The sequence below is a fragment of the Macaca fascicularis genome, chromosome 20 (assembly GCF_037993035.2).
Source record: "Macaca fascicularis isolate 582-1 chromosome 20, T2T-MFA8v1.1".
NCBI lineage: Eukaryota > Metazoa > Chordata > Mammalia > Primates > Cercopithecidae > Macaca > Macaca fascicularis.
Window position 1 is genome coordinate 28,317,375 of NC_088394.1, and position 27,892 is coordinate 28,345,266.

General features: G+C 48.2%; 1 protein-coding gene across 3 annotated transcripts in view; it reads right to left on the reverse strand.

The window, feature by feature from the left end:
* Positions 1 to 8,078: 8,078 nt before the first annotated feature.
* ZG16 (zymogen granule protein 16) overlaps positions 8,079 to 27,892 on the reverse strand; it is a 34,992-nt gene continuing 15,178 nt past the window's right edge. For 2 of the 3 annotated variants that reach the window (XM_045382909.3, XM_065537306.2), the window contains exons 2-4: positions 9,231 to 9,292; positions 8,948 to 9,080; positions 8,079 to 8,509 (exon numbers count right to left, since the gene is read on the reverse strand). In XM_045382909.3, coding sequence (XP_045238844.2) covers positions 8,194 to 8,509; positions 8,948 to 9,080; positions 9,231 to 9,285 — 504 coding nt within the window. In that variant the 5' untranslated portion in view covers positions 9,286 to 9,292 and the 3' untranslated portion in view covers positions 8,079 to 8,193. Of the gene's footprint in view, positions 8,510 to 8,947; positions 9,081 to 9,230; positions 9,293 to 10,254; positions 10,309 to 27,892 lie in introns of those variants that run through there. The other variant, XM_005591577.3, reaches the window with a different exon arrangement.

Sequence of the window (27,892 nt, forward strand, 5' to 3'; positions counted from 1 at the left end):
GTAGTGGTTGCCAGGCGATGGTGAAGGGCTGAGGAATTGGCACTACAGCAATAGATATAATTATCGGGGGAATCCCACCCCCTATATTCAACGTGGGTCCTTTTCTATTTTCCCTAAGTGTCAACTGGTCTGAGAAATAAAGGGAAAGAGTACAAAAGAGAGAAATTTTAAAGCTGGGTGTCCATGGGAGACATCATAAATCAACAGGTTCTGTGATGCCCCCCAAGTCGCAAAACTAGCAAGTTTTTATTAGTGATTTTCAAAAGGGGAGGGAGTGTACGAATAGGATGTGGGTCACAGAGATCACATGCTTCACAAGGTAATAAAATATCACAAGGCTAATGGAGACGGTGAGATCACAGGACCGGGCAAAATTAAAATTGCTAATGAAGTTTTGGGCACGCATTGTCATTGATAACATCTTATCAGGAGACAGGGTTTGAGAGCAGACAACCGTCTGACCAAAATTTATTAGGCGGGGATTTCCTCATCCTAATAAGCCTGGGAGTGCTATGGGAGACCAGGGCTTATTTCATCTCTTATCTACAACCGTAAAAGACAGATGTTCCCAAAGCGGCCATTGTAGAGGCCTCCCCTTAAGAACGCATTCTCTTTCTCAGGGATGTTCCTTGCTGAGAAAAAGAATTCAACAATATTTCTCCTATTTGCTTTTGAAAGAAGAGAAATAGACTCTGTTCCACGTGGCCCACAGGCAGCCAGACTTTACGGTTATCTCCCTTGTTCCCTGAACCTTGCTGTTATCCTGTTCTTTTTTCAAGGTGCCCAGATTTCATATTGTTTAAACAATTTGTGCAGTTAACCCAATCATCACAGGGCCCTGAGGTGACACTCATCCTCAGCTTACGAACATGACAAGATTAAGAGATTAAAGTAAAGACAGGCAGCCGGGCTCACACCTGTAATCCCAGCACTTTGGGAAGCCGAGGCGGGCGGATCATGAGGTCAGGAGATCGAGACCATCCTGGCTAACATGGTGAAACCCCGTCTCTACTAAAAACACAAAAAATTAGCCGGGAGTGGTGGTGCGCACCTGTAGTCCCAGCTACTCGGAGGCTGAGAGCCAAGATCGCGCCACCACACTCCAGCCTGTGCGACAAAGCGAGACTCCATCTCAAAAATAAATAAATAAATAAATAAATAAATAAATAAATAAATAAAGTAAAGACAGGCATAGGAAACCACAAGGGTATTGATCGGGGAAGTGATAAGTGTCCATGAAATCTTCACAATTTACGTTCTTCTGCCATGGCTTCAGCTGGTCCCTCCGTTCAGGGTCCCTGACTTCCCACAACATATAATGAGTTTCTTTTGGAGGTGATGGAAATGTTAAATATTTTGGAATGAAGTAGTGATGATGGCTGTGTAATGTAGTAAACATACTAAAAACCAGAGAGGTGTGCCCTTTTTTTTTTTTTGAGACATAGTCTCACTCTGTTGCTTAGGCTGGAGTGCAGTGGCACAATCTCTCGGCTCACTGTAACCTCTGCCTCCCAGGTTCAAGCGATTCCCCTGCCTCAGCGTCACGAGTAGCTGGGATTATAGGTATGCACCACCGTGCACAGCTAACTTTGTATTTTTAGTAGAGATAGGGTTTCTCCATGTTGGTCAGGCTGGTCTTGAACTCCTGACCTCAGGTGATCCACCCGCCTTGGCCTCCTACAGTGCTGAGATTACAGGTGTGAGCCACCAAGCCCGGCCTAGACCTCCATCTCTTTTTTTTTTTTGAGACGGAGTCTCTCTCTGTCGCCCAGGCTGGAGTGCAGTGGCTTGATCTTGGCTCACTGCAAGCTCCGCCTCCTGGGTTCACGCCATTCTCCTGCCTCAGCCTCCCGAGTAGCTGGGACTACAGGTGCCCGTCACCATGCCCGGCTAATTTTTTGTATTTTTAGTGGAAATGGGGTTTCACCATGTTAGCCAGGATGGTCTCGATCTCCTGACCTCATGATCCGCCCGCCTCAGCCTCCCAAAGTGTTGGGATTACAGGCGTGAGCCACTGTGCCCAGCCTACCTCCATCTCTTAGAAAAAAAAAATTAACCAGGTGTGGTGGAACACACCTATGGTCCCAGCTACTTGGGAGGCTGAGGTGGGAGGATTGCTTAAGCCCAGGAGGTTGAGGCTGCAGTGAGCCGTGATGGTGCCACTGCACTCTGGCCTTAGTGACAGAGGGAGACCTTGTCTCAAAGACAAATAATAAAACTAGATTCTCATATCTGCTTCTGCATTCATGCGGTTGTGATGTCACATACAATATAGTATTTTGAAAACTCCACTATATACTTGAGAAACAATGCAAGATAAGTCAAATGGTATCTTAGTTTTATTATGAAAATAATTTTGAACTTGCAGACCCACTGAAAGTGTCTCAGGGACTCCCAGAAGTCTCTGGACCATACTTTGAGAATCTCTGGCATCGGCAATTGACACTTTGGTCTTCCTTGTCCGTCGGAAAATGCTGTTCAGTTTTCACGTTTGTTGCTAACTCCAGATATTTTATAAGAAACCTGCCAGAAATAGTGAAAAGAGCATAGATCAAGCAGATAGGACTTCTGTTTGAATAAATCATTTAGTTACAGGGCCTTAGTGCCAGGCCACCCAGACCAAAGATTTAGCCTCTTTGTGCCTCCATTTCCTCAGATATTAAAAGGGTATAATGGTTGAAATACCTCCTAGGGTTGTTTTAAGGATCTGCATCTGGCTGGTAGAAATTAGAGTAGTTTGGCCAGGCGTGGTGGCTCACACCTGTAATCTCAACACTTTGGGAGGCTGAGGTGGGCAGATCATTTGAGGTCAGGAGTCCAAGACCAGCCTGGCCAACATGGGGAAACCATGTCTCTACTAAAAATATAAAAATTAAGGCTGGGAGCAGTGGCTCACGCCTGTAATCGCAGCACTTTTGGAGGCCGAGGTGATCCACCTAAGGTCAGGAGTGTAAGACCAGCCTGGTCAACATGGTGAAACCCTGTCTCTAGTAAAAATACAGAAATTAGCCAGGCATGGTGTTGCAAACCTGTAATCCCAGCTACTCGAGAGTCTGAGGCAAGAGAATGGCTTGAACCTGAGAGGTGGAGGTTGCAGTGAGCTGAGATGGTGCTGCTGCTCTCCAGCCTGGGCAACTGGGCGAGACTTTGTCTGAAAATAAAATTTTAAAAAATTAATTGCCAGATGATTTATATTGATTCCTAGAAGCGAGACAGCATTTGCTGGGCACGATGGCTCATGCCTGTAATCCCAGCACTTTGGGAGGCCGAGGTGGGCAGATCGCTTGAGCTCAGGAGTTTGAGACCAGCCTGACCAAGATGGCAAAACCCCGTCTCTACTAAAAATACAGAAAACTATCTGGGTGCTGTGGCGGGCACCTGTAATCCCAGCTACTCAGAAGACTGAGGCAGGAGAATGACTTGAACCTGGGAGGTAGAGGTTGCAGTAAGCTGAGATTGCACCACTGCACTCCAGCCTGGGCAAAAGAGCAAGACTCTGTATCAAAAAAAAAAAAAAAGGATTGGGTGAGGTGGCTCACACCTGTAATCCCAGCACTTTGGGAGGCTAAGGCGGGCGGATCACCTGAAGTCAGGAGTTTGAGACCAGCTTGACCAACATGGCAAAACCCCATCTCTACTAAAAATACAAAAATTACCCAGGCATGGTGGCGCATGCCCGTAATCCCAGCTATTCAGGAGGCTGAGGCAGGAGAATTGCTTGAACCCAGGAGTTGGAGGTTGTAGTGAGCCGAGATTGCACCACTGCACTCCAGCCTGGGGACAGAGCAAGACTTCATCTGAAAGAAAAAAAAAAATTAGATGTGATGGCATGTGCCTATAGTCCCAGCTACTTGGGAGGCTGAGGCAGGAGGATCACTTGAACCCAGGAAGTGCAAGTTGCAGTGAGCCGAGATCATGCCTGTGCACTCCAGCTTGGATGACAGAGAAAGAAACAATTGATTTTTAAAAAATAACTTCCAGGCCAGGTGCAGTGGCTCACACCTGTAATCTCAGCATTTTGGGAGGCTGAGGCAGGCAGATTATGAGATCAGGAGATGGAGACCATCCTGGCTAACACGGTGAAACCCCATCTCTACGAAAAATACAAAAAATTAGCCGGGCATGGTGGCGGGCGCCTGTATTCCCAGCTACTCGGGAGGCTGAGACAGGAGAATCACTTGAATCTGGGAGGCGGAGGTTGCAGTGAGCCGAGATCGTGCCACTGCACTCCAGCCTGGGCAACAGTGAAAAATGAGGCTTGTGAAGATGCTCCGTATATATAGGTTTTGATTCATATTTACTGTATTCAAAATGAAATCAAAGTAACATCAATTAACTTTCAAATTACAATAACAAACCCACAGACATAGAAAGTACACCTGAGTGGTGGTTGCCAGGGGATGATGAGGGGTTGAGTAATTGGCACTACAGTGAACAGATGTAACCGCCTTCTTTTGGGGGTGATGGAAATGTTCTGGAATGAGGTAGTGGTAGTGGTTACACAACACAGTGAATATACTAAAAACCATGAAAGTGTACACTTTTAAAATGGCATTTTTTAAAATATCTTATTAGAGACAAGCTCTCACTGTGTCACCCAGGTTGAAGTGCTGTGGTACAATCATAGCTCATGGCAACCTCAAACTCCAAAGTGCAAGTAATCCTCCTGCCTTGGCCTCTGGAAGTGTTGGGATTACAGCCGTGAGCCATGGTGTTGGGTATCGGGGGAACCAGCCCCCAATATTTCAATGTAGGTTCTATTTTCCCTAAGTGTTGGCCAGTCTGAGAAATAAAGAGAAAGCGTACAAAGAGAGGAGTTTTACAGCTGGGCCGCGGGGGGTGACATCACATATCGGTAGGTCCGTAATGCCCCACCTGAGCCGCAAAGCCAGCAAGTTTTTTTTAAGGATTTCAAAAGGGGAGGGAGTGTACGAACAGGGAGTAGAGTCACAAATATCACATGCTTCTGAGGCAAAATTAGAATTACTGATGAGGGTCTGTGTTCAGCTGTGCACATATTGTCTTAATAAACATCCTAACAGAAAACAGGGTTTGAGAGCAGAGAACTGGTCTGACTAAAATTTACTAGGCTGGAATTTCCCAATCCTAGTAAGCCTGAGGGTACTGCAGGAGACCAGGGCGTATTTCAGTTCTTATCTCAACTGCATAAGACAGACGTTCCCAGAAGGGCCATTTGTAGACCTCCCCCCAGGAATGCAATTCTTTTCCTAGGGTCTTAATATTTAATATTCCTTCCTAGGAGAAGAATTTAGTGATATCTCTCCTACTTGCACGTCCATTTATAGGCTCTCTGCAAGAAGAAAATGATGGCTCTTTTTGCTCGGCCCTGCAGGCAGTCAGATCTTATGGTTATCTTCTCTTGTTCCCTGAAATCACTGTTATTCTGTTCTTTTTTAAGGTATACTGATTTCATATTGTTCAAACACACATGTTTTACAATCAATTTGTACAGTTAATGCAATCATCACAGGGTCCTGAGGTGATGTAAATTCTCAGCTTATGAGGATAACAGAATTGAGATTAAAATAAAGACAGGCATAAGAAATTATGAGAGTATTATTTGGGAACTGATAAATGTCCATGAAATCTTCACAATTTATGTTCAGAGATTGCAGTAAAGAGGTGTAAGAAGTTATAAAAGTATTAATTTTGGGAACTGATAAATGTCCATGAAATCTTCACAATTTATGTTCCTCTGCTGTGGCTCTAGCCAGTCCCTCTGTTCAGGGTCCCTGACTTCCCGCAACAGTTGGGCCACCATATCAGTTCATAGAACCAATTGGATGGAGATTCATGGTAAGGGAATCCTCCCTCCTCACCACAGTGCCCCTGCCAAAGAAGAAGCTGGGGCTCTGCAGCTGCTGAAGTCACTGGATAGGCTGGGATAGACAGTCACAATGCAAGCCAATGGCATTGATTAGGGAATCACTGATGAATCAGAGCATGATGCTGTGTTGTGAGACGCCAGCATTGACATTCATCTTTCCCAAAAGGAGTTAGCAGCCCTTGTCCCTCAAAAAGACCAGAGTCTCAGGTGGGACTTGAACTTTTCAGGAACTACATACACCCTGAGACCTTCAAAGTGGTGACAGGGATGACAGATTTCTTGCCAGTGCCCCTGCACATGAAGGCTGGTTGAGCCCTGGAAGATCCTACAGGGAACTTCAACTCCTCATTTTGCCTACAAACAGGTTGCTGTGTTGCCCAGGCTGGTCTTGAAATCCTGGGCTCAAGCGACCCTCCTGACTTGAGCCCCAAAGTCTTGGGATTACAGGCGTGAGCCCCCTTGCCCAACCACCATATCCTTTTCTTGAGTCAACTGCATGGAGGTTAATGATAGAGAAGTCCCACCACAGGGCCCCTGCCAGAGAGGAGGCTAGGGCTCCGCAGCAGCTGCAGTCACTGGGGCGGACATATTGCTAGCCCTGTATTGGCAGTGATGAGGGATCCAGCACCGTAACTGATGAGTTAAAGGACAGCTTTGGGGTGCAACAGGGTGGCACTAAAACTGGTGCCTATGTTTCCCAAGAGGCAGAGCAGCTCTTGTCTGTCACAAAGACCAGCTTCCTCAGGTAGTGTGTGAACCTGCCTCATCTGACGCCCAACATGATGGGTGATCCTTTTACCTGACCTTGGTCTACAGACTCTGCCACTCCTTGCTGTTGTCTGCTGGTTCTCCACCCAGTCCTCCAAGGTGTTATCAGGTGTGACACTTAATTTAGGTGTCAGCTTGGTTCCATTTCGTTAGGATATGACATATGTGACTCCATTCTGATACTGATAACATTCTTTTTTTTAAATTTTTTTTTTTTTTTTGATGGAGTCTTGCTCTGTCATCCAGGCTGGAGTGCAGTTGCGCTATCTCAACTCATTGTAACCTCTGCCTCCAGCGTTCAAGTGATTCTCATGCCTCAGCCTCCCAAGTAGCTGGTATTACAGGCGTGGGCCACCACACCTGGCTAATTTTTGTATTTTTAGTAGAGACAGGGTTTTACCATGTTGGAGGCTGGTCTCCAACTCCTGACTTCGAATGATCCGCCTGCCTTGGCCTCCGAAAGTGCTGGGATTACAGATGTGAGCCACTGTGCCCGGCCATATACTGATAACTTTCACAAAACTAACGCATACCTTCACTCATTTTAATTTTCTTCCCTTCTTAAAATTTATATCCCCAACTGCATAAACCATCCTCTTCCATCTCTTTTGAGACCTCATCAGTGATCTCTTTTCAGAATCGCCAGCCTCTTTCTCTTTCTTCCTCTTTATCATGTGAACATGCTCGTGACTCTCCTGTCTAGGATTTTAAAAAGACACAAAACCCTTTTTCCTTACACCCCTGATAACTGACTTGCCTATTTCTGGCAAACCAGAGCCAAACTTCTCGAAACACTCGATTCTTGCTGCCTGTGTTTTCTTACCTCCCATTCATTCCTTAACGAGTTCAGCCTAGTGTCAGCCTCCCCCAGTCCACTGTAACCTTCTGATGTCTAAAGCCTAAGAGCGTATTGTGGGCAGGGTTTCCACTGTTGAGAAGGTGGTGGCTTCCTGAGGAAGGAGGAATCCCAGATCTGAGAGGGCTTAGCAGGACACTGGGGCTCATGGGTAGAGGTGAGGAGGAACTGGGCCTGCCAACAGGGCAGGGTCCTCGGGCACAGACTTCAGCTAAGTTTCAGGAGTTAGGTGGGTTCCAGGAAAGAACAAAGGCTAATGGTCCTGGCCACCCACACACAGCAAGTGAGTTCAGCACTTTCTCAAGGGGAGGACCAGGGATGAGGAGAGCTGGAGAGTGGGACATCTGCGGTTTTGGTATAAGCCACAACTAGGCCTTCCCCTCAGACCCAGGACTCCAGTTTGGATCAATGTTCTAAGGAGCTGTCCTTGAAGAGCGTTGATGGAAGCCAGAGTCTCATCTCCTCTTGATAAATCATAGTACAAGCCCAGGATTCTCACACACCTCTCCCTCATCTTCCCACTCTTCCAGACAGATGTCCAAAGCCAGCCAGAAGTGAGATTTGCACGTCCCCAGCTGAGTCAGGAGGCAGATATCCCAGCCACATATGCCCCCACACACACTAGCCTTAACCATATTTTTTTATTGAGCCATTTGGATGGGGGTTAGTGATAAAAGAGTTCTTACTCCTCATCACAGTGTCCCTGCCAAGGAGAGGGGACTCAGCAGCTGCTGCAGATACTGGGGTAAACATCCCAGTGCAGGCCAATGGCATCAATGACGGAACCAGACCGGCCACTGATGAAGCGGAGCACGGTGTTGGGGTGCAAGGGGACAGCATTGAAACTTGTGCCGCTGTCTTTCCCAAAAGCCAGATAGCGGCCCTTGTCTGTCGCAAAGACCACCTTCTTCAGGTACCTCTTGTACTTCCCGGAAACCTGGATCACTGATTCCCCAGGGTGCAGAAAGATCTCCTCCAGGTCTCCACTGCGGCCACCCACATAGTCACTCCACACTTTGCCATAGCGCACCTGGAGACTGAGAAAGAGGGGAGGAGGAAGGAGAAAGAAGGGTGATGACAGGGATGACAAGTCTCCTGCTAGTCCTACAGACTGTGAAGCCTGGGTGAGCCTTGGAAGATCCTACAGGGAACTTCAATTATTTTGCCAGCAAAGAGACTCTGTCATCCAGGCAGGAGCACAGTGGCACGATCTTGGCTCACTGCAGCCTCAACATCCTGGGCTCAGGCAATCCTCCCGCCTCTCCCTCCTGAGTAGTTGAGGCTACAGGTGCTCACCACCATGCCCGGCTAATTTTTGTTTTTGTTTTTGTTTTTCTTTGGTAGAGATGGGGTCTTGGTATCTTGCCCAAGCTGAGCTAGAACTCCTGGCCTCAAGTGATCTGCCTCTGCCTCCCAAAGCATTGTAATGACAGGTATGAGCCACTGCACCCAGCCAGCAACTCAAAGAATCTTACCCTACGATGTAGTAGTTGTTGACTCGGACCCGGAGGGCGGTGATGGGGCCGTCCAACTGGTTGCCAGAATGAGAGAATCGCTTTCCGCCACCACCTCCATACTCTCCACTATAGGAGGAAGACCTGGCCTGAACTGGAGGGGCAAGCAGGAGTTGGAGGGAGAAATCTTCCAGGAGTTCAGTTTCTCTGCACCACCCCTGTTCCTCCCACAACTCAGCTCCCACCTGAAACCAGCCTCCTGCCTTCCCATGTCCCCATTACCAGGCTCTGGTATCTCACTTACTGGCATTGGCAGAGGCTGAGGCACAGAGAAGGGCTAGGAGAGCGACTGTCAACATTCTGAGGCTGGAGTGGGAAGAAAAGAGCAAATAAAGATTCACCTTTTTCCTTGTGGACTTGATTGACCCAGGCACTCCTGACCTGCAGCTCAGACCAAGGCTTCTTCGTCCTTCAACTCAGACCCAGCAGACCCAGTCTTGAGCATAGAAATGACTGTCCATAGCCTATAGTCCTGTTCCTCCCTGATGCTACCTTCTATGTCCCTGATCCCTCCAGCTCTCCCTGGTCTGGCTGTAGCCAAGCCCTCCTCTTTTCTCTCAAGCCTGAAAATGAACCCTAACTATCTGGATTAAGCCTTATTCCATCCTGGCACAAAGCAGAAAAGTTTTTTGAAATCAGCCAAACTCAGGTACATTTGGGTTGGTGTGGCCATAGCCAGGAAAGAAGTTTTCTAAGGAGGGAGTAGAGGACCTCTCACAAGCAAAGAGACGGCTGAGTTTACCAAGCCCAGAGGCTGAGCAAAGAAAGCCTCACCATCTGTGGTGAATTGGCCTGACTTATGGGGCACCATAAGTGGTTTAAATCCCTAGCATCCACCTGGTCGCAAGGAAAGAAGAATTTTCGAGGTGCCTCTGTGTCACCTGGGGAGCAGAGTTGGTGACAGAAGGGACCGTGCCAGCACCAGTAGCCAAGCAGTGCTGGTGGAACTAGGACAGACAGAGAAGTTGCAGAAGGAGTTGGGACCAGCTCAAGATATTAGACTCCAGGTACCTGGTCTATGTGTCACTATTCTTTTCTCCACTAACACACATCTGGCCATGTCCATTCCCCTGAACACCTGGACACCTGAACCAGGTGTCCCCAGTCCTTCAGCAGAGACCTAGACAGCTTTGCACCTAAGATTAGTGCAGACCCAGGAGCCCCAATTAACTCAAGTCTTTCCTGCCACTCCTTCCAGGCATCCTATTCGCCAACTCCGATTTGAATTCCCCCCCAACTCAGATTCCGGCATCTTTGCCACCCCTCACCTGGCAGTTTCAGATGCAAAGCAGCCCCCTGGAAACTTCCAGATGTTTTATACCAGGTCCAAGCCCTCCCCCTGCCCTTTATTGTGTGAACCTCACCTCCTGAGCAAACATGAGCAACCTCTTCGGATCAGGTGTCAGGCGGGGTCTGGAACACCTTATCCTGCCTCTCCCCCATAGTCAACAGATACTACAGCATAGGGCAAGATTCTTTGAGTTCCTGGCTGGGCATGGTGGCTCACACCATAGTCAACAGATACTACAGCATAGGGCAAGATTCTTTGAGTTCCTGACTGGGCATGGTGGCTCACACCTGTCATTACAATGCTTTGGGAGGCAGAGGCAGATCGCTTGAGGCCAGGAGTTCTAGCTCAGCCTGGGCAAGATAGTGAGACCCCATCTCTATCAAAACAAAAAACAAAAACAAAAATTAGCCGGGCAAGGTGATGAGCACCTGTAGCCTCAACTGCTCAGGAGGGAGGTGGGGAGGATCGCCTGAGCCCAGGACGTTGAGGCTGCAGTGAGACAAGATCATGCCACTGCACTCCAGCCTAGGTGACAGGTGGCAAGGTGGAGTCCACTCTGGGCCAAGTGCCATATATCAGGAGGAACATAGTAAACCTAAGGTCACCACCAGCAGCTCTGGGTGGGCAAAGTGGCTTATCACCTCTAGGCTTGGTAGATGCCCTCCCCTGAAATCTGCCATCTGTCAGGACAAACAGAGCCCCTCCCAGGCATTTGAAATGTGGATTATCCCAGAAAGGGAATATATTCCCTTTCCAAAACCTTACACTTAGGAGTGCCGACTACTTGCCAGACATTTTTTTCTTTCCTTTTTCTAATATGAAAAATCCAAACACATGTAAAAGTTTAAAGAACTGTACAGTGGCCGGGCACGGTGGCTCACGCCTGTAATCCAACACTTTGGGAGGCCGAGGCAGGTGGATCACCTGAGGTCAGGAGTTTGAGACCAGCTTGGCCAACATGGTGAAACCCCGTCTCTAGTAAAAGTACAAAAAGCCGGGTGTGATAACTGGTGCCTGTGATTCCAGCTAGTCAGGAGGCAGAGGCAGGAGAATCACTTGAACCTGAGGGCCAGAGGTTGCAGTGAGCTGAGATCGCGCCACTGCACTCTAGCTTGGGCAACACAGTGAGACTCCATCTCAAAAAAAAAAAAAAAAAGAAAGAAAGAATTGTATAGTGAGGCTGGGTGCAGTGGCTCATGCCTGTAATCCCAGCACTTTGAGAGGTCGAAGCAGGAGGATTGCTTAAGCTCAGGAGTTCAAGACCAATGTGGGCAACATAGGGAGATTTCATCTCTACAAAAAAATAAAACAATTAGCTAGTGATGGTGGTGCACACCTGTGCTCCCAGCTAGTCAGGAGGCTGAGGCAGGAGGATCACTTGAGCCCAGGAGGTCAAAGTTGCAGTGAGCCATGATTAAAACATCATGTCTCAAAAAAAGAAAAGAAAAAAAAAGAATTGTGTAGTCAACACTCATATAACCACCGTATAGATTATACTATGGTTAATATTTTGCTGTAATTGCTTTCTTTTTTCTTTCTTTTTTTTTTGGAGACAGAGTCTGGCTCTATCCTCCAGACTGGAGGGCAGCGGCACGATCTCGGCTTACTGTAATCTCTACCTCCCGGGTTCAAGCAATTCTGCCTCAGCCTCCCAAGTAGCTGAGATTACAGGCACGCACCACCACGTCCAGCTAATTTTTGTAATTTTAGTAGAGACAGGGTTTCGCCATGTTTGCCAGGATGGTCTCAATCTCTTGACCTTGTTATCCGCCTGCCTTGGCCTCCCAAAGTGCTGGGATTACAGGCATGAGCCACCGCACCTGGCCTGCATTTTTTTTTTTTTATCCACTCATCTATTTATCCTCAATATGCCAAACCCTTCCCAAGCCATCTCTCTCTGAGAAGGATGCCTGGGGCTGCAGGTGCACAGTGAACACGTGCCTATTGCCCCGCTGGAGACAGAGTCAGTCCAGTGGGAAGTGCGAAGCTGAGGATCCGAAGGTCTACAGGTGTCTCTCTGGGGGTAATTCTGGGCTTTGGGCTCTCAAGTCTCCTGGGTACCATGGCTGAATCTTCCTGGGGCTGTAGGCCACCCAGCCATTGCTTCTTTCTTAGGTCTGTAACACCCCCAGGGGTGATGTCATAGATTTTTTTTTTTTTTCCTCTGTAGGCTCTTCACTTTCAGGACTGATTTCTCTCAGCCTAAAATCCCTAGGACCGACTCCAGGGACCTAGCGCCTGACCCCTCCTGGACTGGCCCTCTGACCTCTCTGATTCAGCAGGTCCAAGAAGAGGGAAGGACAGAGGACCAGAAGGGGTTGGAATAAGTACTCTCAATTATAAATGACTAGTCAGGCATTCAGAGCACCCCACCCCTCACAGGCTTACCATCTGGTGCCAAGGACTCATCCCAGATAGCAAAGGCAGTCCCGCCCTGAGGATCTGGAAATGGCTGGGACTCCAGGGGGATGAGTTGTGGGAGTGAAACAGAACAGCAGCCAAAGATGCCACGTTCACTCCTCCCTTCCCCTCTCTTTTTCTCCAAGGTCAAGGTCAGTACATCCTGCTGCTATAACTTTCACCTCATTCCAGCCGTTTTGTTTTGTGTCTCTCTCCCTCTCTCTTTCCCAGTGACTCTCCTTCCTTTTATGTCTTCATCTTTCCCTGCTCTGAGGAGGATTTTTCTTTCCTTTTTTTTTTAGATGGAGTCTTGCTCTGTAGCTGGGCTGGAGTGCAGTGGTGCGATCTCGATTCACTGAAACCTCTGCCTCCAGGGTTTAAACATTCCCCTGCCTCAGCCTCCTGAGTAGCTGGGACTACAGGTGCGCGCCACCACGCCCAGATAATTTTTTGTATTTTACTAGAGATGGGGTTTCATCATGTTGGCCAGGATAGTCTCGATCTCCTGAAATTGTGATCCGCTTTCCTCAGCTCCCAAAGTGCTAGGATTACAGGCATGAGCCACCACACCCAGCCTTTTCTTTATCTTTTTTTTTTTTTAAAGACAGAGTCTGGCTCTGTTGCCCAGGATGGAGTGCAGTGGCCCAATCTCAGCTCACTGCAACTTCCGCCTCCAGGATTCAAGTGATTCTCCGGCTTCAGCCTCCCAAGTAGCTGGAATCAGGCACCCACCACCATGCTCGGCTAATTTTTGTATTTTTAGTAAAGATGGGGTTTCACTATGTTGGACAGGCTGGTCTTGAACTGACTTCAGGTGATCCACCCACCTTCATCTCCCAAAGTGCAGGAATTACAGGCGTGAGCCACCACAACTGGCCTAAAGTTTTTTCTTTATATTCCTTCTCTCCATACCTTTTTCCTTCTGCCCCTTTTTTCCTGTCCCTACATCTCTCCCAGGCTCTCTCTCTAGCTCTTTCCTCTCTCCTTTCTAATCTTTGCCTATCTTCTTCTGTTTAGGGACAGACCACCTCTAGTCTGTGACCAAACACAGAAAGTCAAAGATTGCAGCTCAGAGAGGTCGAGGTGGGCACCTTGGAAGGATGTCCTCATGTTTCCAGGCATGACACATCCAGGACCCTCAGGACAGAGGTGCCCACATTTGCCACAGCTCCACTCCGTTGCACCCACCCTGCCTGTATGGAGATCCAGCATCTCCTCCATTGCCAGAGGCTGCTCCTTGTTCCACCATAGCAAGTCCTCAGTCTCCAGAGTGCAAGAGATGCCTTCCTATGGTGGGAAGGGTCTCAAGGCCCATTTTCTGTCCATCCCAGAAACAAGGAAAGCTGCCCTATTGCTAATGCTGGTACCTCTAGGGTGCACCCTGATGTGGGGATTGAGCCAGAAGAAAGAACATGAAGGCAGTGAGACACCAGGTCCAAGGCCGGGCACGGTGGCTCAAGCCTGTAATCCCAGCACTTTGGGAGGCCGAGACGGGCGGATCACGAGGTCAGGAGATCGAGACCATCCTGGCTAACACAGTGAAACCCCGTCTCTACTAAAAATACAAAAACTTAGCCGGGCGAGGTGGCAGGCGCCTGTAGTCCCAGCTACTCGGGAGGCTGAGGCAGGAGAATGGCGTGAACCCGGGAGGCGGAGCTTGCAGTGAGCTGAGATCCGGCCACTGCACTCCAGCCTGGGTGACAGAGCGAGACTCCGTCTCAAAAAAAAAAAAAAAAAAAAAAAGAGACACCAGGTCCCCATCTCTGCTTCTGCCTCATCAGATCCTGTTTGAGCCACTTTACATTTAACCTATGTGCCAGCTGTAGGCCTACCTGCCCCTTTTAAACTCTAGCTGAAGTTGCCTTAAACCTCATCTGGTTCCCGGGCCTGGACGCATGAATGTCCAAAGCCCTTCCAGAGCTTTCTGCCACTCAACAGAAAGCACCTCAACACATGTTTTTTGTTTGCTTGTTTTTGTTTTTTGTTTGCCTGTTTTTAATTTTTTTTCAAGATGGAGTCTTGCTCTACTGCCCTTTCTCGGTTCACTGCAACTTCCACCTCCCAGGTTCAGGCGATTCTCCTGCCTCAGCCTCCCAAGTAGCTGGGATTACAGGCATCCACCACCATGCCTTGCTAATTTTTGTATTTTTAGTAGAGACGGAGTTTCACCATGTTGGACAGGCTGGACAGGCTGGTTTCGAACTCCTGATCTCTTGATCCACCCTCAGTCTCCCAAAGTGTTGGGATTACAGATGTGAGCCACCGCGCCCGGCTCAACACATGTTTATCAAGCATCTCTACATTGGAGGCACCATTCTAGATGCTGAAGAGACAGCAATGAGGAAAAGAGTCAACAGCCAACCTCAAGGAGCTGTAGGGCCAAGGGAAAGCTTCTTCTCTGCTCTCTAGCCCTATAAAGGCTCCCTGAAAAGGAACTGACAGTTGGCAAATTAATAGGAGAAAAAGGTGTACAAAATTTATGTCACATGCACAAGTGCAAGGGAACCACAGGAGAATGATGACCTAATAACGCAGAGTGGTCCAGATGCTTATGTAGCCTCCTTCCTCATAAGGGAGGGGAAATGGGGGTGCAGCAATGTTGAGAGGTAGTATGTGATTTTGTGGGGAAATATATGGGGCCAGGCGCAGTGGCTCACACCTTGTAATCCCAGCACTTTAGGAGCCTGAGGTGGGTGGATCACTTGAGGTCAGGAGTTCGAGATCAGCCTGACCAACGTGGTGAAACCCCATCTCTACTAAAAAATGCAAAAATCAGCCGGGTGTTGTGGCACATGCATGTAATGCCAGTTACTTGGGAGGCTGAGGCAGGAGAATCGCTTGAACCAGGGAGGCGGAGCTTGCAGTGAGCCGAGATTGCACCATTGCACTCCAACCTGGGCAACAAAAGCAAAACTCTGTCTCAAAAATATAAAAATTATTTTAAAAGGGCCGGGCGCGGTGGTTCAAGCCTGTAATCCCAGCACTTTGGGAGGTCGAGACAGGCGGATCACGAGGTCAGGAGATCGAGACCATCCTGGCTAACACGGTGAAACCCCGTCTCTACTAAAAAATACAAAAAACTAGCTGGGCGAGGTGGCGGGCGCCTGTAGTCCCAGCTACATGGGAGGCTGAGGCAGGAGAATGGCGTGAACCCGGGAGGTGGAGCTTGCAGTGAGCTGAGATCCGGCCACTGCACTCCAGCCTGGGCAACACAGTGAGACTCCGTCTCAAAAAAAAAAAAAATTATTTAAAAAGGAGAAATGAATGGACCCAAGAGATGGGAATTAACTTGTAAATGATTCCCTTGGAATTTGAATAAGCCCGAGAGACCGACTATCTTGTGAAAAAGTCTGTCTACGTTTGGTTGCATTCTTCAGTCTTATTTTCTGCCATAGATCCCTAATGAGGTTATCTGCGATAGATAACGAGCTGGAAGTGTGATGAATTTGGAAAAAATGAAGACAGGAGGGTGACTGGAGGGAAATGAGGGAAGCTGACCCATGAGGCCTAGGCAGCAGCCAGTGGGAAGAGGATGCAGGGCCTGGGAGGTGTGGTCAGGAGTTTGGCTTTTTTTTTTTTTTTGAGACAGAGTCTCGCTCTGTCACCAGGCTGGAGTGCAGTGGCACAATCTCAGCTCACTGCAACCTCTGACTCCCTGGTTCAAGCGATTCCCCTGCAACAGCCTCCCGAGTAGCTGGGATTACAGGCACACGCCACCACGCACAGCTAATTTTTGTATTTTTAGTAGAGACGGGGTTTCACCATGTCGGCAGGATGTTCTCGAACTCCTGACCTTGTGATCCGCCCACCTCGGCCTCCCAAAGTGCTGGGATTACAGGCGTGAGCCACCGCGCCTAGCCTGGAGGAGTTTGGCTTCTTTTCTCACAGTGAGGGGAGCCATGGAAGGATTTTGAACAGAGGGGTACATGCTCATGTTTGCATTTTAGAAGGATTGCTGTCTCCTGATTTTGATAAAGTGGAGGAGGGACTTGGGCAGGGTAAGAGTGGAGACAGGAGGCCATGGCAGATGTGGTGTGACTCTCTTCTCTCCCCTCTAGAATTCCCCTGAAAGCTCCTCCTTCTCTCAGCTGAAGCAGCTTTGCCCTCTTTTCAAAGTTTTGGTGCAATTTCAGACCTATGGTGGGGATCTGCCTCTCCACCCCCATCCAGAAGGTTTCGGACACCTGTGGCTCATGCCTGTAATCCCAGCAATTTGGGAGGCCAAGCCAGGACAATAACTTGAGGCCAGGAATTTGAGACCAGCCTGGTCAACATAGCAAGACCTCCCCATCCCCACAAAAACTAAAAAACTAATTTACAAAAATTATCTGAGGGCTGAGCGCTGTGGCTCATACCTATAATCCCAGCACTTTGGCAGGCAGATCATTGAGGTCAGAAGTTCGAGACCAGTGTGACCAACATGGTGAAACCTTGTCTGTACTAAAAATACAAAAATTAGCCGGTGTGGTGGTGGACTCCTGTAATCTGCTGCAGCTATTTGGGAGGCTGAGGCAGGAGGATGGCTTGAATCCGGGAGGCAGAGGCTGCAGTGAGCAGAGATCGCACCATTGCACTCCAGCCTGGGCGACAGAGCAAGACTCCGTCTCAAAAAAAAAAAAAAAAAAAAATTAGCTGGGCATAGTGGTACACACCTGCAGTCTCAGTACTTGGAGGACTGAGGTGGGAGGATTGCTTGAGCCCAGGAGTTTGAGGCTGCAGAGAGTTATGATCATGCCATTGCACTCCAGCCTGAGTGACAGAGTAAGACCGTGTCTCAAAAATAAATAAATAACTAACTAAATAAATAAATAAAAATAAAATAATAAAAAAGAATGTTTTGGCTGGTTGCGGTGGCTCACGCCTGTAATCCCACCACTTTGGGAGGCTGAGGCTGGCAGATCACCTGAGGTCAAGAGTTCGAGACCAGCCTGGCAAACATGGTGAAACCCTGTCTCTACTAAAAATACAAAAATTAGCCAGACATGGTGGCAGCCACCTATAATCCCAGCTACTTGGGAGGCTGAGGCAGGAAAACCACTTGAACCCAGGAGGCGGAGTTTGCAGTGAGCTAAGATCGCGCCATTGTACGACAAGAGTGAAACTCTGTCTTAAAAAAAAAAGAGAATGTTTCAAAATATATTTCCAAACAGTGGGAGATCTGTTTCCCGATAAGAAAAAAAAATTATCTGCTTCTTATTTACACACTGGGCCTTGGTGCATGCCGTGCATGTTTTCATTTGGACAAAGGGTCTGACAGCATGAGCGCTGCTTTTCTGTTCACTCTTAGCTGCTCCAGTGAATAAAGTGTAATGGGCAGAAGTGACTTCACCAGGTTGCCCAGGGGAGTCCTGCACTCCCTCCACAGTGGCCTGCAGTTGCTAATCTTCAACTCTGCCCATGCACACTCCAGCTGCCTAAAATGCTCTCTTCCTTCTGCCCCCCTGGCAGCCTCCAGGTTATTCAGAGGGGAACACCACCACCCTGCACCACCACCCACCCTTCTCACAGGAAGGCCTCAGCTCTCTTCTCCTCCTAGCTCCTCCTCTTCAAATAGAATTCATTATTCCTTTCTTTGGCTTCTGTGTGTTTCCTACATTACTCTATTATGGTTCTAATTACCCTGCACTGTAATTTATCTGTTTACATGTAAGCCTTCTCCACTAAACTGAGAGCTCATTCTAAGGCAGGGGCCATGGCTCAGTCATCTCTGAATTCCCAGCATCTGGCATCACACCTGGTACAGAGTAAGCATCTATGGATGATTGTCCAGTGAATACAGCACCTTGGGTCCAGGCTACAACGAGACTTCTACGAACTGTTCCTCCTTTGTCTTTCCACGCCTCTCTGTCTCTCCTCTTGCAGGGTTTGTATTTGGGTTTTCTTTGCTTTCTTATTCACTTCTATTTATTTTTTTCTTTTTTGAGACAGGGTCTCACTCTGTACCCCAGGCTGGAATGCAGTGCCACTATTACAGCTCACTGTAGCCTCGACCGCCTGGGCTCTGTTGATCCTCCACCTCAGCCTCCCAAGTATCTGGGACCATACCCGGCAAATTTTTGCATTTTTATTTTTTGTAGAGATGAGGTCTCACTGTGTTGCTTAGGCTGGTCTTGAACTCCTGGGCTCAAGTGATCCTCCCACCTCAGCCTCCCAAGTGCTGGGAATACGGATGTGAGCCACCTTCATTGGGAAACCTCAGGGCAGCTTGGGTGGCCACGGTAGTATGAGAGAGGCCACAGGGGCCCAGATTCAGGATAGGTGAGGGTACATTGTTAATCTTTTTTTTTTTTTTTTTTTTTTTTTGAGACGGAGTCTCACTCTGTCGCCCAGGCTGGAGTGCAGTGGCGCGATCTCGGCTCACTGCAAGCTCCGCCTCCCGGGTTCACACCATTCTCCTGCCTCAGCCTCCAAGTAGCTGGGACTACAGGCGCCCGCCACCACGCCCGGCTAGTTTTTGGTATTTTTAGTAGAGACGGGGTTTCACCATGTTAGCCAGGATGGTCTCGATCTCCTGACCTTGTGATCCACCCGCCTCGGCCTCCCAAAGTACTGGGATTACAGGCGTGAGCCACCGCGCCCAGCCCATTGTTAATCATTTTTTAAGCCAGAAACCTATAGCCATGTACCAAGCATTTGTGGACAGAATGTTATATTACAAAGAGATGTTAGTAAAGTTATGGGAGGCTGTTTTTCTGGCCTGAGCTCCTGAACTAGACTCCAAAAGACTAAACCAAAATGGAGCCACCCATGCTAAATGCTACATAAACAAACAGAAACTTTAAAGAAAACAGAGAGACCCCAAAACAGACCAGTTTTTTCCTCCTGAAAACAAGAAATTCCAGCATAATAAGAAACTCCCCTCTGCTCCAACTGTTCCCAAAAAAGTAACCTGAAATAATGAAGTTTTTCCTTGTTGCTCTATTTCCTTATTCCCACCTTACAAAACCCACTGCTCTGTTTCTCAGTGGGATTTCAGACCAAAAAAGTCCATTCACGATGGTGACAGATTGACATCAATGCCTCAAGTTTTTATCAATCTCTCAAAATTGAAAGTTGGCCAAAAACAGATAATTGGCTTTCTTTGTTTTGTTTTGTGTTTTTGAGACTGAGCTTAGCTCTGTCACCCAGGCTGGAGTGCAGCGGCACGATCTCGGCTCACTGCAACCTCCACCCTCCTAGGTTCAATCCATTCTTGTGCCTCAGCCTCCCAAGTAGCTGGGATTATAGGCACCTGCCACCACAGCCAGCTAAATTTTGTATTTTTAGTAGAGATGGGGTTTCACCATGTTGGCCAGGATGGTCTCCAACGCTGGACCTCAGGTGATCCGCCTTCCTCGGCCTCCCAAAGTGCTGAGATTACAGGCATGAGCCACCGCGCCAGGCCAAGAGAATTGTTAAATTAAGTTTAGCCTAAAGCTGCCTCCTTACATATTTTAATTTAGGCCTAAAGATTTCTCCTCACCTAGTGGCCTAACTGGAGGTGTAAATAGACTATAACCTTCTCTTATACCAATCACAGAGTTTTGGCCAATCACAAGTGGTCACTGTTAAAACCATGTTCAAATAAAGGCAAGTGCCACACCTTAACCAGTCTGGCTATTTCTGTACCTCATCTCCATTTTCTGTATGTCACTTTCCTTTTTCTGTCTATAATTATTATCCAACCATATGGCAGCCCCAGAGTTTCTCTGAACCTATGCTGGTTCAGGGAGCTGCCTGATTCGCTAATTGTTCATTACTCAATTAAACTCTGTTAAATTTAATTTGTCTTAAGTTTTTCTTTTAACAGATACACGGGTTTAACACTTGGCTCCAGACCTTACCTACCATGTAACCCACTGAGCTTCAGTTTTTTTTTTTTTTTCTTTTTTGAGATGGAGTCTCGCTCTGTTGCCCAGGCTGGAGTGCAGTGGCGCAATCTCGGCTCACTGCAACCCTCGCCTCCCTGGTTCAAGCTATTCTTCTGCCTCAGCCTCCCGAGTAGCTGGGACTACAGGCACGTGCCACCACATCCAGCTAATTTTTGTATTTTTAGTAGAGACGGGGTTTCACCATATTGGCCAGGCTGGTCTCCAACTCCTGACCTGGTGATCTGTCCACCTCAGCCTCCCAAAGTGCTGGAATTACAGGTGTGAGCCACCGCGCCCAGCCTGGAGCTTCAGTTTTTTCATCTGTAAATTGGAGATAATAAGACCCATCAATTTTTGTCAATCCCCTGGTACAGGCCTGGCACGTGGTAGGTAGTGAGTGAAATGTTTATTCTCCCTTCAGATTTTCATGAAATACTCTGGTCTTTCTTGTCGGCCTCTTTCAGATAAAGATCTGGACAGCCTTTATCTTACTCATCTACCATTAGCTACATTTCATGGGTTAGCTTGAGTAGATACTAGAGATCTTGTTAAATGCATCATAAGACCGGAAGAAGAATGTTGTATACGTTGATTTAGACAACTGAAGCTCCTGGTTTTAATTTTTTGTTTTTGTTTTTGTTTTATTGTGGTGTAATTTACATGGTAACTTTGTTTAACTTTGGAGTTTTTGCTTCACAATTTCCACATCTCCTACTGAATTGCTTCCCAACTGTAATGCTTTGGTTTTGACCTTTGTTTAGTTGATTTTTCCTTTGTTCCCTTTGTTTTCCTCCTCAGAAGAGTGATCACTCTGCAGAACATATGATAATGTGATATTCTAAGGCGTCAACTTAAAATCAGGAGATTTGGCCACACATGGTGGCTCACACCTGTAATCCCAGCACTTTGGGAGGCCAAAGCAGGCAGATCACTTGAGGTCAGGAATTTGAGATCAGCCTGGCCAACATGGTGAAACCCTGTCTCTACCAAAAATACAAAAATTAGCTGGGCATGGTGGTGGGCACCTGTAGTCCCAGCTACTCGGGAGGCTGAGGCAGGAGAATCGCTTGAACTGGTGAGGCGGTGGTTGCAGTGAGCCGAGATTTTGCCACTGCACTCCAGTCTGGGGGACAGAGTTGAGACTCCGTCTCAGGAAAAAAACAAAAACAAAAACAAAAACAAAATACACAGAAATCTACAAGTTTGGAGAGGAGACATTATTTCTTATCAGGGGTTGCAGTGGTAAGGTGGCCATTAGACTGGGAAGTGTAGCCTCTGGCATAGATCATTTTGAGAGAGAGAAAGATGAGACAGGAATTTATGCTGAATGGGTTGACAAGGTGTACGTATTCAACAGGTTGTAAGAGGACCTATGAATATTCGTGAAGGGCCAGCATGCTCATAGCCTGGTGGACTGGATAAAAGCCACTGCCAAGTGTGTTGGCCAGGTACAGTGGCTCACGCCTGTAATCCTAGCATTTTAGGAGGCTGAGGTGGGTGGATCACTTGAGCTTGGGAGTTCAAGAGCAGCCTGGAAAACATGGTGAAATCCCATCTCAACAAGAAATACAAATATTAGCTGAGCATGGTGGTGAGCCCCTGTAGTCCCAGCTACTTAGGAGGCTGAGGTGGGAAGATCGATTGAGCCTGAGAGGTTGAGACTGCAGTGAGCTGTGATTGCACCACTGTACTCCAGCCTGGGTGACAGTGTGAGACCTTGTCTTCCGGAAAAAAAAAAATCTGTTTACCCTCAGAAGGGAACTGCCCAGCTTCCCCTATAAATGCCAATTGGAGCACCCCGAAGAAGCAGCTGATATGCTTTGTATACAAGTCATGTGCAACTGGCTCTGTGGTGACAGGAATTTTCACCCACTGAATATGCCCATTACACAGGTTATGGTAAATGCTGTGGTCATAAGAGGGCCCCTTCTCTATGGGCACCCCATGTTACTCCTGCAGAATCTACCAGTTCCTGAAGCCTTATCTTACAGATGCTGATAAAATCATCAGGTTAGGGCCGGGTGCAGTGGCTCACACTTGTAATCCCAGCACTTTGGGAGGCCGAGGAGGGCAGATCACGAGGTCAGGAGATTGAGACCAGCCTGGCCAACATGGTGAAACCCTGTCTCTACTAAAAATACAAAAATTAGCCGGGCGTGGTGTCATGCGCCTGTAGTCCCAGCTACTCGGGAGGCTGAGGCAGGAGAATTGCTTGAACCTGGGAGGTGGAGCTTGCAGTGAGCCGAGATGGCGCCACTGCACTCCAGCCTGGGTGACAGAGCGAGACTCCTTCTCAAAAAAAAAAAAAATAATAATAATAATAAAAAGGAAAAGAAGTAAATGGAAATTGGGATTAAAACAAAGGGTTTTCCAGAAAGCAAAGATTGCAGTGAGCTGAGATCACGCCATTGCATTCCATCCTGGGCGTCACAGCGAGACTATCTCAAAAACAAAAACAAAAAACAAAGCTTTTTTATTGTTGTTGTTATTTCTGAGGCTGAGTCTCACTCTGTTGCCCAGGCTGGAGTGCAGTGGTTCGATCCCGGCTTACTGCAAGCTCCACCTCCCGGGCTCACACCATTCTCCTGCCTCAGCCTCCCGAGTAGCTGGGACTACAGGTGCCCGACACCACGCCTGGATAATTTATTGTATTTTTAGTAGAGACGGGGTTTCACCATGTTAGCCAGGATGTTCTTGATCTTCTGACCTTGTGATCCACCCGCCGTGGCCTCCCAAAGTGCTGGGATTACAGGTGTGAGCCACCACGCCTGGACCATGTTTTATATTTTTAGTAGAGACAGGGTTTCACCATGTTGGCCAAGCTGGTTGAACTCCTGACCTCAAATGACCCACCTGCCTTGGCCTCCCAAAGTGCTGGGATTACAGGCATGAGCTACTGTGCCCAGCCTAAAACAAAGGTCTTAATACACCACTGTTGAAAGTTGGGTGAGCCAAAAGAAGCTCCTCTGGTCTTCCAACATTAAAGGACACCAAACCAGTTTTCTGTATTTTCCCCAATTTGAAGAAAATTTTAAAAAAAATCCAAAGGCAAAGGTTACACGAGAAAGCTAACCAACCATTACCTGGTGCAGCGTTTACTAAATCAAGATAAAGACTGATTAAGGCTGGGCGCAGTGGCTCACACCTATAATCTCTGCATTTTGGGGGGCCAAGGTGGGTGGATCACCTGAGGTCAGGAGCTCAAGACCAGCCTGACCAACATGGTGAAACCCCGTCTCTACTAAAAGTACAAAAATTAGTCAGGTGTGGTGGCACGAGCCTGTAATCCCAGGTACTCAGGAGGCTGAGGCAGGGAGAATTGCTTGAACCCGGGAGGTGGAGGTTGCAGTGAGCCATTACTGCACCAATGCACTCCAGCCTGGACAGTAGAGTGAGACTCTGCTCAAAAAAAAAAAAGACAAGACATGTTAAAATGTGCTTAGCCAATTGTCAGGGACATAGAAGACTCAGAATCTAATATGGCTGGGGCAGGCCAGGCACAGTGGCTCATGCCTGTAACCCTAGCACTTTGGGAGGCCAAGGTGGGTGGATCACCTGAGGTCAGGAGTTTGAGACCAGCCTGGTCAACAAGGTAAAACCCCGTCTCTACTAAAAATACAAAAATTAGCCGGGTGAGGTGGTGCGTGCCTGTAATTCCAGCTACCTGGGAGACTGAGGCAGGAGAATCACATGAACCTGGGAAGCGGAGGTTGTAGTAAGCCAAGATCACGCCCCTGCACTCCAGCCTGTGCTACCAAGTGAGACCCTGTGTCAAAGAACAGAAAAACAAAAACAATTAAGTCCAGGGCAGTAGCACAGGACTGGAGACGTTTGGACAGAGGAGAAAGATCAGCAGTGGGTACAGAATGAACACATCTTCCTTTGCTTCAGTAGAAAAGGATCAGGACAGCTGGGGCTGCGTGCCCTGGAGGGCTCACTACCCTGGGGACAGGACAAAAGGGAGGCAGTTGTATAGATCCAAGGTAGGAGATTTATGGGTAGGGTTTGGCAGACAAACCAGGCTGGCAAAAGCGGTTGATAAAGTCAACATCACAGAAGAAGCCAAGTAAGGTCAGGGCAGGTGAGTCCAGACGGACTCCAGGGTGCAGGATTTGGTGCTGTCAGATGGGCTGGCAGGTGGAGCGGGAGAAAGGAGAGGCTTGGTGCCTAGGAAACTTGATGGCCAAGGCAGAGCAAGCCTGGATGGTAACCAGGTTTTAAGTGGGTCCCTGAGGTGGAGGGGCAGGTCCCTTTGTGATTTTTCAGAGATGACAAGCAATGCTGGGTAAAGGTGAGAGGAAATGAAGCATTGCGTGCCCACTTTATGAAGTGGTTTATCTAAACTAGTATTATTCAGGCCAGGTGCAGTGGCTCACGCCTATAATCCCAGCACTTTGGGAGGCTGAGGTGGGAGGATCACTTGAGCCTAGGAGGTTGAGACTGCAGTGAACTGAGATCATGTCACTGCACTCTGGCTTGGGTGACAGAGCAAGACCTTGTCCCTAAAAAAATAAAACAAAAAGGAGGTCTAGTGTGGTGGCTCACGCCTGTAATCCCAGCACTTTGGGATGCTGAGGTGGAAGGATCACTTGAGCCTAGGAGGTTAAGGCTGCAGTGAGCTGAGATCGTGCCACTGCACTCTGGTTTGGGTAGCAGAGCGAGACCTTGTCCCTAAAAAACAAAAACAAAAAAAGGTCTAGTTTGGTGGCTTATGCCTGTAATTCCAGCACTTTGGGAGACTGAGGCAGGACGATTGAGCCCAGGAGTTTGAGACCAGCCTGGACAACATAGGGAGATCACGTGTCTAAAAATATTTTTTTATTTTAATTTAAAAAAAGAAAGAAAGCAAAAAGTGACCTAGAATTCTGGTCACATAGGAGGAGGTGTGTTGGCTTCAGCGGCATGAGTGGCATGAGTGTGGCAGTAAGAGAACCAGATACGGTCTCCTGGAGGACCTGCGTCTCCCCCATGCCTGTTGGTGCTTTTCCATTTTCCTTTTTTTTTTTTTTTTGAGACGGAGTCTGGCTCTGCTGCCCAGGCTGGAGTACAGTGGCTGGATCTCAGCTCACTGCAAGCTCCGCCTCCTGGGTTTACGCCATTCTCCTGCCTCAGCCTCCGGAGTAGCTGGGACTACAGGCGCCCGCCACCTCGCCCGGCTAGTTTTTTTGTATTTTTAGTAGAGATGGGGTTTCACCGTGTTAGTCAGGATGGTCTCGATCTCCTGACCTCGTGATCCGCCTGTCTCAGCCTCCCAAAGTGCTGGGATTACAGGCTTGAGCCACCGCGCCCGGCCCCATTTTCGTTTTTTTAAGAGAGAGGGAGTCTTGCTTTGTCACCCAAGCTGGAGTGCAATGACGTGATCTTGGCTCACTGCAACCTCTATCTCCAAGGTTCAAGCGATTCTTCTGCCTCAGCCTCCCAAGTAGCTGGGATTACAGGTGCCCACCACCATGCCCGGCTAATTTTTGCATTTTTAGCAGAGACGGGGTTTCGCCTTGTTGGTCAGGCTGATCTCAAACTTCTGACCTCAGGTGATCCACGTGCCTCCGCCTCCCAAAGTGCTGGGAATACAGGCGTGAGCCACTGCGCCCAGCCTGCTGGTGCTTTTCTTGCAGGAGGCTCGTGGCCTCCAGGCTTTTCCCAGTAGCCTGGTTTGTGGTAGTGCTTAACAGTGTGGACGAGGGAGGTGTGAAAGCTATCACTGCTGTAGAAGTGTGAGTTCCGAGGAGAAAGTAAGAAGTGGATGAACTTAGCAGTTGTAAATTGGGCCACCCACAATTCCTCAAAAAGTTAAACATAGACTTACCATATGACCCAGCATTCTACTCCTGGGTATATACCCAAGATAAACTGAAAATATATGTCCACACAAAAACTGGGACATCAATTTTCATAGCAGCATTACTCGTAACAGCCAAAATGTAGAAACAACCCACATATCCATCAACTGATGAATGAACAAAATGCAGTCTATCCATGTCACGGACAAGGAGCCGTGCAGTGGCATGGGTGAACGTGAAGCATCAGGCCACCTGAACCCAGCCAGGCACAAAGGATTACAGGGCATGATTCCACTCATGTGACACGTCTAGAATAGATACAGCCACAGGGACAGAAAATAGACGGGTAGGCCGGGCGCAGTGGCTCAAGCCTGTAATCCCAGCACTTTGGGAGGCCGAGACGGGAGGATCACGAGGTCAGGAGATCGAGACCATCCTGGCTAACACGGTGAAACCCCGTCTCTACTAAAAAATACAAAAAAAAAACTAGCCGGGCGAAGTGGCGGGTGCCTGTAGTCCCAGGTACTCGGGAGGCTGAGGCAGGAGAATGGCGTGAACCCGAGAGGAGGAGCTTGCAGTGAGCTGAGATCCGGCCACTGCACTCCAGCCTGGATGACAGAGCAAGACTCCGTCTCAAAAAAAAGAAAAGAAAATAGACGGGTAATTGTCAGGGGTGGGGGGTAGGAGATCCTGATGTTGCTGATTCCTTTTTTTGTGTATATGTGTATGACACAGAGTTTCGCTCTTGTCACCCAGGCCAGAGTGCAATGGTGCCATCTCGGCTCACTGCAACCTCTGTCTCCCACGTTCAAGTGATTCTCCTGCCTTAGCCTCCCAAATAGCTGGGATTACAGGCACCCACCACCATGTCTGGCTAATTTTTTTTGTATTTTTAATAGAGATGGGATTTCATCATATTGGCCAGGCTGGTCTCAAACTTCTGACCTCAGGTAATCCACCCACCTTGGCCTCCCAAAGTGTTGGGATTACAGGCGCGAGACAGCGCGCCTGGCATTGATGTTGCTGATTCTAAGACCACACTCTGGATAGTGCCCAACGTCCTACCCATCAACAACGTCCAACAGAACTTTCTGGAATAAATGCAGGCAGGCGAGCAAGCCCTAAAACCGGGGCTTAGTCCAAGAGGGTCCTTGGCTTTGCCAGAAAAAAATTCAGGGGTGAAATCTTCAGCAATCTTTTATCGAACTGGAGCTGCTTCTTGCTGAGCAAGGCTAACTCATAGGCAGGGTGCCCAGAACCAGGCTTGTGGGTTGGTGGCAACTGTATTTATACCCACTTTCAATCACATGCAAATTAAGGGGTGGGTTAATGCAAATCAAGAGGCAGGTTATTCAGAACTTTCTAGGAAAGGGGTGGTAATTTCTGGGTCATTGAATGGAAAAGGACAATAGCCTCTGGGTCATTGCTATGGCATTTGTAAACCGTCATGGCTCTGGTGAGAGTGTCTTAAGCTAATGAGCAATGAGGGCAGCTAGGGATGGCTTTTTTGGCCATCTGCTGGCCTGCCAATTTTTTCACCTTATCCTTTTGGGACCCGGAAATAACTCCTGCCAGTTTCCTAGTT